The sequence below is a fragment of the Protopterus annectens genome, chromosome 3.part0, assembly GCF_019279795.1.
Source record: "Protopterus annectens isolate FY-2018-M chromosome 3.part0, PAN1.0, whole genome shotgun sequence".
NCBI lineage: Eukaryota > Metazoa > Chordata > Ceratodontiformes > Protopteridae > Protopterus > Protopterus annectens.
In genome coordinates this window covers 1,849,642,790-1,849,656,277 of record NC_056731.1, presented here as the reverse complement: position 1 = coordinate 1,849,656,277, position 13,488 = coordinate 1,849,642,790, and the positions used below count along the sequence as shown (strand labels likewise).

At 38.3% G+C, this 13,488-nt stretch overlaps 1 protein-coding gene across 1 annotated transcript in view; it reads left to right on the top strand.

The window, feature by feature from the left end:
* The window catches only part of OBSCN (obscurin, cytoskeletal calmodulin and titin-interacting RhoGEF), a 4,979,884-nt gene that overhangs the window by 1,824,608 nt on the left and 3,141,788 nt on the right, over positions 1-13,488 (top strand). The window contains exons 30-31 of the mRNA XM_044066040.1: positions 3,286-3,552; positions 8,739-8,851. Coding sequence (XP_043921975.1) covers positions 3,286-3,552; positions 8,739-8,851 — 380 coding nt within the window. The remainder of the gene's footprint in view (positions 1-3,285; positions 3,553-8,738; positions 8,852-13,488) is intronic.

The following is a 13,488-nucleotide window of genomic DNA, read 5'->3' as shown; positions in this document are numbered from 1 at the left end:
AATTGTACTGGTTATAGGTCACATTAAACGTGGGAAAAGTTTTGAAGTGATTTATTGTGGTCTCATTTTTTGGTCACATTAAACGTGGGAAAAGGTTTGAAGTGATTTATTGTGGTCTAATCTTTTTATATCACAAAAACCTGGCATTTTAACAGGGGTGTGTAAACTTTTTATATCCACTGTATATATGCTAATGTCTGTATCTTGGAACCATTAGCTGCCACTTTTGGTCTTAATGGGGGCCATCTATTGACTTATGGATCTTGGGTATTCCAAAGATCAGTGGAATGCATAGGTTATCAGCTTTTAACAATTCAAGCAATTGTTTGTTAGTAACACCTTGCATAAAGTGATCCCTCAAAAATTAAATCAATTTTAGCATAAGCCATATTTGTTTCATTCTTGGACATTATCATGTAACCATCATCATTCCCCACAATTTTGTACGTTTTGGTATCATAATCCATGATGTCCATAATAACAACCCCCCCCCCCCTCCTTAACAGGTTTCTTAACCATTCAGTAGCGGTTATTAGAAAAAAAATACAAACAGTGTGCCATTTCAAATAACAAATCTTGCTGTGGAATACCAGACCAGTTACTCATTTCTACTTTCATAAATTAAATTCCTTCTGGTAGAGCAGAAAAATCACAGGTTTTGTCAGTGTGCCTTGTCATTGTCTTCTAATGCTACTATTTTTAGACAGCTTGTCTCAAGCAGCCTCATGACCAGTCAGCCTTTTCTTCTTTTCAACCTCTGATTTTTGCAGATTTACCAATTCATCTGAATAGCTAAAGTTTCTTGTATTTTTCTGGCCTTTTGTTACTTGAATTGATGTATTCATTGAGCATATTTATTTTAAACACCCCTGAGTGTATTTGTGTTATTTTTTCCTGTAAATTGCCTGGTAGCAATCTGCTGTAACAAAGCTGAAAATTGAATTAGTTTTGCTAAACAGGTATAGGATTCTTCCTAGCCAGAAGATTCTTTTCTTCTTTTCTGGTCATTTTTATTTCAAGTTCTCCAAATTTCATCTTTGGTGGCATCTATTACTAGCCAAATTATCCAAACTGACAGTTTCAGTGGGTTCTTTTTCATTGTTTCTGTTTTTACACAAGGAGAGCTTAAGTCATCCTATTGCTGAACATGCAGCCATCTTGGAAGTCCACAGCCTGTTTATTTTCTAAGTGTGTAAGTGTTGAGAAGTTGCTGGTAGTGCCAGTGTATGCTTCACAAAAGGTGGTGTCTTTTGTCTTCCTGTGCAAACTGGATTCTCCCTGGTAGACCAAGAGAAAATCATAAGATAAGGCCTTTAAACAATGGAGCTGCATGAGTTTAGATGTAACATCGCTCTGTATGTAGTAAAAGGTAGACTGTACAATTGTAAACAGCATATGTATCATTATTTAGCACAGTGTTATAGTGTAATGCAAGTAACTCTTATGTAATATAAGTATAATACTTAGCATGCATTTGCAGATTATTAGTACCTCAGCCAAAAACAGCTCTAAGAATTATGTATTGTGTTATGCTGTAAACATCAAACAAATTGAACTGGTGAGTGAAATGAATTGACAGATGAATGCTCTGCTTGCTAATTTAGTGCAGCATTGTTTTACTTCATTTACAGAATCTGAAAGTAACATTCCTTTCTGGCCAGTCTTGAATTAAACAAAACTGCAATAACAACCAGAAAAAAAACATCTCTTCTCTTTGAGATTTGAACTTTATTTGGCAAATCTGATTCTGCAATCTGATTCTGCCTCCCCTTCAACCTGCAAATACAAAGGCTTAAAACTCTAGTCATGGAATACACTTGTTCTGCTCACTGTTACGTGTGATAGAAGGATTACAAGACAAGAGTTGCCAGCTGGCATTTGTAAGCTACCAGATTTGGTATTTCACAATGAAAAGATGTCAATGAAGGCAGATCTGTCTTTCTTGCCAAAAGTGGTATCAGCAGTCACCCTAGCTTGTAAAGCTGTAAAAGATAGTTTGTAGCACAAGCAATCTTTTACCCAAACTATCAGAATAAAGGAATTATTCTCCTGTGTATTCAGGATATGCAGAGGCAACTAATATATCTTAGTATGAGAACTGTTGAACTCAGGAAAACTAATCAGCTTTTTGTTTTATTCAATAGGGTAACAGAAAGACTACCATTCTGTAAGTAAATTGTGTATAAATGGTTGGCCTGCTGTCTTGACTTTTCTTTTGACAAGAAATATAATCCTTCCAAAGGCACGGCAAGAGTAAATTCTGTTAGCAGCATATTTCAGAAATGTTTCTGAACAAGATATTTCAGATGCTGCCAGATGGACTACTGTCCATATTTTCATTAAAAAAAAAAATAGTAGGTGGGACCATAGTCTAGGGGTAGGACAGATTTTAGCATGGCTGCAAGGCAGTGGGTCCTTTAATTTTCCAGCTCCCAAATTGTAGGGTCATTGCTTGAGAATCTTCCAAGGGCTTCTGCGTATTGTTACAGTATTGTTACAGTAACCTTTCCTGAAGAAGATAGTGTGGCTGTGTGTAGATATTTGAGGAGAGGTCAGTGTAGCAGTACAACTATCCTTCACCTCAATAATATTGTACATAGTTTCATTATAACTATTTTACTAAGTTATTGCAAAGTTGTTTTTTCTGAGTAATTACTGTAAACTTTATCTCGTACAATGGGCAATATGTCTTACTACAAACACACATACATCCCTTTGAGAGACAGAAGGGACTGAAAGAACAGGTGGAGGTTGCTAGCAAAGCTGGTTATATATCAAATCTTCATGCACAACCCAAGTTTTCACGGGGTGTTGGCTCAAGATCAGGGTAGACCTTCATACGGATGAGAGGATGCATGATGAAAATCTGGGTAGGAAAAATAGTTCATAAAGTGGGTAAACCCATATGTTATCATTCAGTATTGTAATGACCTCACCTAAAAAAATCTAATATTGTAATAAAGAGTTTATATATGACTTTATGTTCCTGAGTCAGAAAAGAATGAATTGAAAGGTATTTAGCTGATATATTTATCTGCAAATCTAATAATACTATTCTCTGCTGACTTTTATACTCAAATAATTATCTGTTCTAAATTAATTGCTATGTTACTAACTCTAGGGTATATGATGTGGAATTATTTTACTGCCTTTTTAATTATATGGGCAGTTAACACTAAAACTGATAGCACATGGAATTTTGTTAATATTGTCATTTCATATACTTGCTGTGTTTTTGCTATGTAAAACTTACACGTTATTTGTTGTATGTATGCTTTATTGCAGCAAGGAAGATCAAAGTGATCAAGGGACTCCAAGAGGTACAAATTTTTGAGAATGAAGCCGCAACCTTCGAAGTCGAGCTGTCACATGACAATGTGGAAGGGTTGTGGTCAAAAGATGGGGTGAAATTTATACAAGGAGGAAACTGTCAGATCACTGCCCTGGGAAAAAAGCATGTTATGACACTATCTGCCCTTAAGTTAGAAGATGCAGGTCTCATCACATTCAAAGCTGAAGGAGTTTATACATCTGGTCGACTAATTGTGAAAGGTAAAGTTAAAGTCAGTTTTATTTATTCACATGAATCTAGATACAGTACATATAACCCTCATAAAAACAAATAACAGCTAAGAAAATGCAGGTTAATGTCCAGACAAATATATTTATGTGTATATCTATCTATCTATATCTTTATATGTATATTTATATATATATATATATATATATATATATATATATATATATTTATTATATGTGTGTGTGTGTGTGTGTATACGTACATACATATGAGTGTACTTGTCAAATCATCAGTTTGCTGACAGAGTGAAGTCATTTGAAAATTTGACAGAATCACTGTTTGCTGAGTATTGGATATGTTGAAGTGGAAATATTGAGTGCATGTGAGTAAGATAAGTGTAGGTTTAGGTATGGGAGGGCCATCTTGTTGATCTTGGAGGAGGGAGCAGGGAGTGCATCCCTGCATGGCTGTGCTAAGAGACCTGGTCCTCATGGTGAAGTACCAACTATGAGTCAGTCTCCTTTTAGGGATGCTCCTAGGAAAAATAGACAGAAAAGTAAACATTTTTCTTCCCAAACTCTGTTTGGATTGGCTGTAGGTTTATAGCAAGCTTTAAAATCCCTAAAGAGTGATTGGAATTTTTGTGTAAAAATTACAAGACAGTTCTCTTGATTTCGGAAGCTTCCTTGTCTGATGATGAAAAAAAAGGTTAGGAAAGGGCATCTGTTATTTTTCTTCCCATACAGCTGATTCTGACTATGAGGAAGATGTTTCCTCAGAATCACTTATGAACGAATTCTCTTTTTCTGAAACTATTTCTATAGTGAATAAGATATTCCATTGAGAACAGTCTGATATTGCATTATTTTTGAAGAAATACCAGTTAACCTATAGACCTAAGAAAGCAAACAAATTTCATAAAATTCCTCAGTATGTTTATTTCTCATCCTAGGTCTGATCCTGCAGCGTTGTGTGTGTCAAATCCTGCTGCAGCAGCAGGGGGGAATAAAAGGCAATAATGGTAGGTTTGTGGCAGTAATGCGTTATTGGCAGGGGAGGAAGATTATACTGGCATTCATTTATATTCTAGCAAAACCTGCCGTCATGGAGTGTAAGAGAATTTTGGGAAAATAATAAGTGTCCAGCAGGGAATATTATTATTGGGTAGGAAATGGAATCTAATTTATAATAGTACAGATGTTTCAGGAGAACTGGAAAGGAAAGTTAAAACAGAGTAGATTTTTGAAAAATATGTGAGAATGTTTGGTCTGGAAGATGTGTATTTCATAGTAAGAATCCAGACATAATTTACATAATAAGTGGGCTAGACTAGGTAGAAATTATATTTTGCAAGATTATGTGTATTTGATTGAAACCTTTGCAACATATCCAATAACTATTTTGGATCATGCACTGATCAAAAAGTAAGATAAAGATGCATGATTATGAAGTAAAAAGGAGACACTGGTGCTGTCCCACTTTTCCATCAAAGAGAGTGGAATTTAAGGAATGCATAGTGGACATTTTTCGAGAGTTATTAGGGAAGACATAAATTCCTTCAGAAGGGATAGGTAATGAATGGGATAAAATAAAAATGGATTTTAAAAACATGTTAGAAATAAGAGAGAAAGAGATATGAGAAAAAATAAGAAATTATTTAAAGGGGTTGGCAAAGGCAAAGGTATTGCAGAATAAGGGGAATGCCACAGAACAAAAAGAGGAGCAACTGCAAAGTGTTAAAGGGAAACTAAGGGAGTATTTGGATAATATTCATGTGTTTAGAAAAGTTGCTGTTAAACAAGTATTTTAACATCAATTCCAGAGAATAAAACCTTTAGCACAATAACTTAGGCAACAGAAAGTTGAAAAGGTTGTTGCCAGACTTTGGGAGCCTATAACAAGTAAATTAGAGTCTCTATCATATTATCGAAAAGAATGAATCTCGAATGGCTTAAATATCGAAATTGCCGTTCATCGATTTGTTTTTTGTGAGACTGCGGTACAGTGAAGATTGGGAATTTTGCCTTTTCCTCACTGTAGCACAATCTCGGAGTTGGTATGTATAATTATCGGTGGGGAGGCACAGCCCCCCACAAAAGCGATTTTGATGAACAGCAATTTCAATATTTAAGCTGTTCAAGATTCGTTTCTTTTGATGTTATGATATAGACCCGAAAAATAACCAGAGATCCTATAGAAATATTAGAGATATTTTGAATGTTTTATACAAATTTGTCTAAAGCAGATGACTGTGGAAACCAAAAACAAGTACAAATAGTAGTATTAATGGAAGACTTAATTGTGCCAACATTAGAATAAGATGACGCTCAACAATTAATTGTTAAGATAGGAAGATATGAGATACATTTGGTGATGTGTAATACATCAACAGTGAAGTCTCCAGGAACAGAGAATATTCAATGTCTTAAAAGATGGGGAGAGTACCAGCATCTTGTAAGAAAGCTGTGTGGATTATATTACCCAAAGAGGATAAAGACCCTTCAGACCCAGCATCATATAGAGCCATTTCAGTTTTAAACCATGATAATGATGTGTTTATATTTATACTAGCTAAGAGATTGTAGAAGTGCTGCTAAGATGTACAGATGTGGATCACTGTGGTTTTGTGGAGGGGAGACAAGCATTTAATAACATTAATAAAACAGTGATGATCCAGAGGGAAACAGAATGTAAAAAAAAACTCTGATACTGTTGGTGGGTTTTAATGCAAAGAAGTCCTTCACTAGAGTCAGCTGTTATTTAATGAGTAGGGCAGTGGTAGCACTTGCCTCCTCAACAGAATAATTTAGTTAACTAGGAAGATATATAAACAGTCAGATATAAGAGTTAAGGTGGGAGAGTTCTTCTCCAGCAAGCTGCGTTTTAACAGAAGAACCAGGTAGAGGTATCCTCTTTTCCCTTTATTATTTGCTTTGTACTTAGAGCCATTGGGAAAGATAATAAGGGATTGACAAAGTCAAAGGTACAACTGGTATTGTAATCAAGAAAAGGCAACTTTATTCACTGATGATATTATTTTGTACTTGATAAATCCAGAAAAGGACATTTTCTTGTTGCGTAACACTCTGAGATAGTTTCATTTTTTCAAGATTTAAAATAAATGAAGATAAAACCAAGGCTCTAGCAGTAAGTTATCTACCTAAACATGAGTTGGTTCAGCAATACCCATAGTTATGAGGACATGATACAAAAAAGTGTTTAACTGTATGAATAACAAAGGATTCTGTTATGGCAGCTAAGGATATTTATGAGGAGAGTAAACTAAAAATAATACAAAAATTGAGAATCTGGAAGTTGTTGGAACCAAGGTATTGAGAGCAAGTAACTATGAAGGGAAATACAACACAGTGAGATGAGAATGAACAGAAGTGTAGACTGCAGTTTAAAGACTGTCTTCCCTACAAAGGATTGGTTACAGAGTATAGGAAAAGAGGAAGGGATAAAGGAGTCTTAAGTGACATACCAGCTCTGGTAGAGTTTTTTAATTTGAATCAGAACAGAAGCTGCTGATAAAAAGGGAATAATTAGTAGGGCATATAAAATATTGCATAACCAAAAGAATCAATCTGAGAAGGTTAGAAAAGACTGGGAAGACAAAATAGAAAGGAAATATACAATATTTGGAGATTTCAGCTAGGCTGAATAGGCATGACCTGCTTCTTATAAAGCCAGTCGAGTGTGTACTTAGAGATACAAGGTCACTTTTACTGTTTTTATTAGTCGCTATAATGTGTTCCATAGCCTTTTCACTAACATTAATGATACTAATAGGCATGTAATTCCTAGAGTCAGTTGAGTGACCACTCTTATGTTAAGACTTCACAACTCTCCATCCTTCAGGTTTGTAACTTATAGAAAGATTTAGGTTGAAGAGATTATGTAGGGTTTTGCTGTGTCAGACATAGCACTTCTCTGCAGACGTCCATGGATATTGGCAGGACTAGTGAAATGGGAATTATTTTTTAATCTTGGAAAGTGCTGAAATGACTAGATCCATCCTTATTTCTGGAAGGAAGACACGAAGGGGAATGGCAGCAGGTGGGGATGGCTGAAGTTAGAAAAAAGTGTATTCACAAGAATATTAGCAATGCTGTTGGGGTCAGAGAAGGAGGTGCCATTAGTAATGTGTTTTATACAGAATTATTAGTTACTTCTAAGCTCTGTAATGTAGCTGAGGAAGGCTTTATGATTGTATTTTGAATTGATTATCCCCCTAAGTTTATATTCAGCCTTGCATTTCCTAATGGTAAATTTGAGGGATTTATTTACCTCTTTGAAATCCCTTTTATAATGACAGAGTAGAGATCTTTTATGTATAGCCAAAGTTTTTGTGTTGTTGTAGAATTTCTTTATGTGGTAGTTCCAGCACATTGGTTTAGTTTTAAACTTTGCAGAATGCTTACACGCCACTGGTACAGATACCTCAGTACATAAGATGGACTAAAATTTAGAAGACTATAAGCAGCAAAAGGTAGAAGGTTTCCTGGGGAGCTATACCATTGGTGATTATCAGTAAGATAGGTAAATATAATTAACTAGTTTTGGAGTAATCTGTAAATGTAGAGGCATTATTAGATGCTGCAGAGGTTTTCAGGGAGGAGGTCACATTGAGAGAGGCAGATTTGACTTGGGAAGGAAGAACATTCTAAGTGGTATAATTGGGTGAAATGTTTGTGAGGACAAGATTTAGAAAAGCAACATCTCTGGTGGGTAGTGAAGGTATGGTCAGGTGCATCGCCATTTACAAAATTCAGAAAACTGTGGGGAAAAAACACCCTTTGGCAGAATCCTCTTTGACCTGCATGAAGGTAGAGGTAGGTGAATTAGAGGAGTATCTAGAAGGAATTAAATGATGGACTTGGTATGTTACTTCGTATCTCTGTCCCCTCCTGGGAATAGCTTCAGTCTGGGTAAAGATTGTAATCACTTCCATTAGCTTGATCTAGTAAAAGTATGCTTTTTCAGAAACACATCACTGGAACAGCAGTGTCAAGACATATCAGAACAAATGTGACTTAAGGAAAAGTTTTAAGTGACTCTGATTTCCAAAACCAGACAGAAGACTATTGTTTCATATGTAAACTTGCCAAATAGATACAGAGCTCTAGTTTGAAGAAATAATTTGTAAGAAGGAAATTTTGTGTACAAGAAAAAATGGAAATATGATTTAAGTCACTAAACATTGTCTTTTTTCCAGAGCTTCCAGTAAAATTCACCAAACCTTTAGAAGATCTGAAAGTGCCTGAGAAAGATAAAGTTGTCTTTGAATGTGAAGTTTCAAGATCAAATGCAGAAGTCAAATGGTTCAAGGTAGGTACCACTTTGAAATGTTCAGAATGAATGCCAGTATTGTAGAGATTGGTTTAGTTTTCTAGTCTGCTGATCCAAAACCCTTTTTTACCTTACAATTAACAAGTTATTTTAATGTATTTTCTGGAATGTCTAAACAATGAAGTGGTGCTGTGTGTGAAAATTTTGTTCTGTCTCAAACAAAACAAGAACCAGGCGGCCCGAAGCTCTCTCCCAAAAAGCATTTAATAAAGCCGATAAAACAAACACTGCGGTAGCAACAACAGTGTAAAAACTTACTGAAAAATAAAAAATAAAAACCCTCCACAGTTAAGCACTTTTGTCATATCTTGACGAGACATGACGAAAGTGCTTAACTGTGGAGAGTTTTTATTTTTTATTTTTCAGTAAGTTTTTATACTGTTGTTGATACCGCAGTGTTTGTTTGATCAGCTTTATTAAACGCAATTTGGGAGAGAGCTTCGGGCGGCCTGGTTCTTGTTTTATTTGAGATATTTCTACTTTGGAAGATCCAGTTCCAGTGCTCATTTCGTTGTTTAGGTTTATAAAATTTTGATCTGATGTTGTCCATTTTCGTCATTATCACCAGTGGGGTCTTGGGTACGATCTCAGATCTGGTCTTGGCACTTCTAAAGGTGTGAAAGCGGGACTTTGACTCCACACCTACCTATAATTTCCTTCTGTCCTCCTAGGTTCAGATTTAATTTGCCACCATCAAGTGAAAGCTCAATGCTGTGTTCTCGTTATCTGCCAATGATGATAAGTGAAAAGTTTTTCCTACTTAGTCTTCTCCCCTACCTTTTATTACATCTGTAGACATATTTAGCATTGGTTATTAGTCCTCGTTTGTTGGTTACTGTATTACAGTTTGGAGTTTTCTATTCCTTACAGTTACCATGTTTTCCTCCTCTTCTTTGCTAAAAAAAAGATAAGGGGATTATTTTCACTAAAAGTTTTTTTTATATGCTTAGGACAAGTGTTTGAAAGTGTTGTCGCTGCTATTCGTTTGTTTTTGGAGTGTAGTTTCAGAGTGGAGTTGTTTGTTGCATACTGTGTTGTAAAAAAGCTTTAAAAAATGCAGCCAGTGTAGGCACAAGATTCCCCCCCAAGACTCATACCATTTATGTGTGTATTGCTTGGGAGTCAGTGATTTAGAGTTGGAGTGTGACACGTGTAAATCTTTTTGTTCAAGGTGATCCAGAGTCATTGAGATTTTCTGAAAGAACTCTTGTCTGCCTAGTCTTGTAAGGTTAGCCCTTCTCATACTAAGTTTACGGAGAAAACCAAAGATAAAGAAATAAACAAAGAAAAGGAGACCAGCAAGACTCCAGAAAAAAATGAAAGAAGTTAGTCGAAAACAGTCCCCAGAGTCATCAGCCTCATCTCATCTGGCAGCCAAACAAAACAAGACTTTTGATCCGACCCACGAGTATCTCACCAACTCTAGGTAATTCACAGGCAACAGGCACTTCTTGGATCCAGACACCTTCTTCGTCTCCAAGATTTTCAGCAAAAAGGATCATTACACGGCTCCACTTCCCAATTTTGCAGGAGTCCAGATACTCCAGACCTTCTGTAGCCTCCTTAAGATGTCCTTCAAGGATGCATCTGCAGTCCTTACAAATGGGTTGTCCTGTCGCCAGGCAGCCCTTCGGTCGGCCGGATTCCAAAGTCTGGGTCTGGCCTCGGCTGGTGTCGCACTTCACCCGACGTCATAGCTGCAGTTCTTCGGGTATAAAGGCATCAGCCGACGCCATTTTCTTCAGTCTTTCTTGCCGCGTGGTGCCCGAAGCAGAAGCTGTTCGCAAGTGCCGGTCGGTCAGAACCAGAGATTACTACTACCGAATACAACTTCGAAGACTTCTAAAAAGCTAAGTACCCCGTTGGGGACTCTTTCTTGCCTCAGCCGATGTCAGAAAAAGTGAATAACTGTTTAACTTGTGGGAAACAAATACCTCATAAAGATTTCCACTCTTACTGCTTACCTTGTTTAGGCCCAGACCATGACGTAGCAGCTTGTCTAGCCTGTGCTTCCTTTAACCGACGGACGCTTAGACATCGGTCGGAATTTGCTGAGCAGTTTTTCGGCTCTGATTTTGCTTATAAGCACAAATAACCAAAAAACGCAAGGAAAACGACCGACACTCGCGGTCCGCGGTTTCGGCTGAAACCGCGGTTAAGCAAACCGCGGGTGTCTCGGTTTCGGCTGAAACCGAGCAAGCGGTTCTTCCTTCAGCCGAAAGCATGCCTTCTACCGAGGCTTCTTCTAACTTCGTGGAATCGGCTTCGGAAATCCAACCTGCTGTTGCGATTTCTCAGGATTTATCAGACACTATTCCCTTGGATATTTCTACTCCTGCACGTGGAGCTGCTAGGCCTCCTGCAGCCATGTCCATTAAGGCCTTTGCCAGGGCTAAAGCAGCTAAAGCTACAAAAACTGTACCTGTTAAGACCCCTACTCACAGGCCCAGATCTAGTTCCCAAATGCTTTCTTTGGCAGAGGATCTTATTTCTTTAATCCGGGGATCCCAGCCTCTTCCAGACAGGGCCTCTCATCCACCTCCAGAGAAGAGGCCTAGAGCAGAGCCCCCTGAGCCAGTGTCCACAGATGATTCCTCTGATGATTCAGATAATACAGACCCTCCAGAGGCTCCTTATTCCCCTTACGAAGACTCTGATGCTGAAGAGTCCATCCCTTCTGCCTCTCCACCTGAGGAATTTTCCTTTGGGGAAACCTTGCATGCTATGAGGGAACAATTTCAATGGCAGGGCCAAGATTTTTCAGACTCCAGGAAAAGGCTTAGAACCTTCTTGCATTTACCACAGCATAGGCCTTTAGCTATACCTCCAGTTCTTTCTGTTGTAGATGATGCATTTAATGATGCTTGTACTGCTCCTGATTCATTACCTCTGGCCCCTGCTAAGCCCGATAGGTACTACAGGGTCCCGGACACGCATCACCATTTATACAAGGCTCCTTTTACAGATCCCGAAACTATCTCCCAGGGGCCTAAGGCTGTAGCAACTACCTCTTCTAAAAATCCCCTCCCCTCTGAAAGGGAATCCAGATCCTTAGAGAGATGGGGTAAAAAAGTTCACACTTCTGCTACTCTGTCAGCTAGGGCCTTGAACTGTCAATTTCATATGATCCAATATCAAGAATATATGATTGACCAGTTAACTAAAAAACTGTCCTCTGATGAACCTTTTGATAAGAAGTATGTTCAGGAAATGGTACATAACATTCAGCAAGTTAGTAACCATTCTTTAAAATGCGGCTATGATGCACTGGAGGCTTCCTTTAGATCAGCCATGACTGGCACAGTTATCAGAAGGCATGCATGGTTGAAAGAGCAGGCCTTACCGGACCATGTCAAATCAAAACTGTTAGATGCTCCCATGGACAAGGCCAATTTATTTGGTTCTCTTGCACAACAGGTACTGAAGAAGATGGAGGAGAAGGCAAAATCTGTACAAACAGTGAAAGATTTCTTACAGGTCCAACCACCAAGGTTTAGCAGGAATTGGCCCTCCAAAAATTGGTCCTTTCCAGACTCCTCTAAAGCACAGAGAGGCAGGAATAGGTGATCAAGAGGCAGAAACCAATCCAGGGGTGCCTACAGGGGACGCCAGTGGCAGGGTAACAACCAGCGAGGAACAGACACAGCCACCACCACTGCAACAGGACAATCACAGTGACTTGGCTCTGGCACCGCCTACCAGGGAACAACTAGAAGCACCCTTAGGCGGAAGGCTAGCCTTATTCTCAATAAATTGGCATTACATCACAAGAGACAAGTGGATTTTACAGACAATAGACCAAGGCTACAGGTTCCACTTCCATACCCTACCAGGGAAGAGAGGAATGCCAAACCTACCTCCAAATCAAAAGACAGAAGCTCTAAAACAAATATCTCAATTATTAAGGATGAGAGCTGTGGAAAAGGTACCATCTATGGAGCAAGGAAAGGGATTTTACTCCAGACTCTTCCTGGTACCAAGAAAGAGAACAAATGGAGGCCTATTCTCGACCTGTCCGCTTTAAACACATTCCTCATTGTTCCAAAATTCAAAATGCTGACTCTACAGCAGCTTCTTCCCATGCTGGGCAAGGAGTCTTGGCTGGTAACTCTAGATCTCAAGGAGGCATACCTGCACATCCCCATACGACCAAATTGCAGAAGATACCTCAGATTTCTTGCAGGATCAGAGCATTATCAATTCTCAGCATTGCCCTTTGGCTTATCTACTGCGCCCAGAGTGTTCACGAAATGCCTGGCATCAGTAATTGCTCATTGCAGGCTCCAGGGAATCCAGATTTACCCCTACCTGGACGACTGCCTGATACAAGCGGACAACAAAAGCAAGCTAACAGAAGACTTACAAAGAGTCATTTACCTACTACAAGCCCTGGGATATACAGTCAATATAAAAAAGTCAAGGCTGATACCATCCCAAAGAATAACCTTTTTGGGTGCAGAACTGGACACATCAAAACAAATGGCATTCCTAACTGCAGAAAAGCAAGAACAACTACCTCTCTACTTCTTGGCATTAACAAAGCAGAACCATCTAACAGCAAGAAAAGTACTGCAAGCCTTGGGCTTCATGGCATCCTGCATAATACTGGTCCCTCA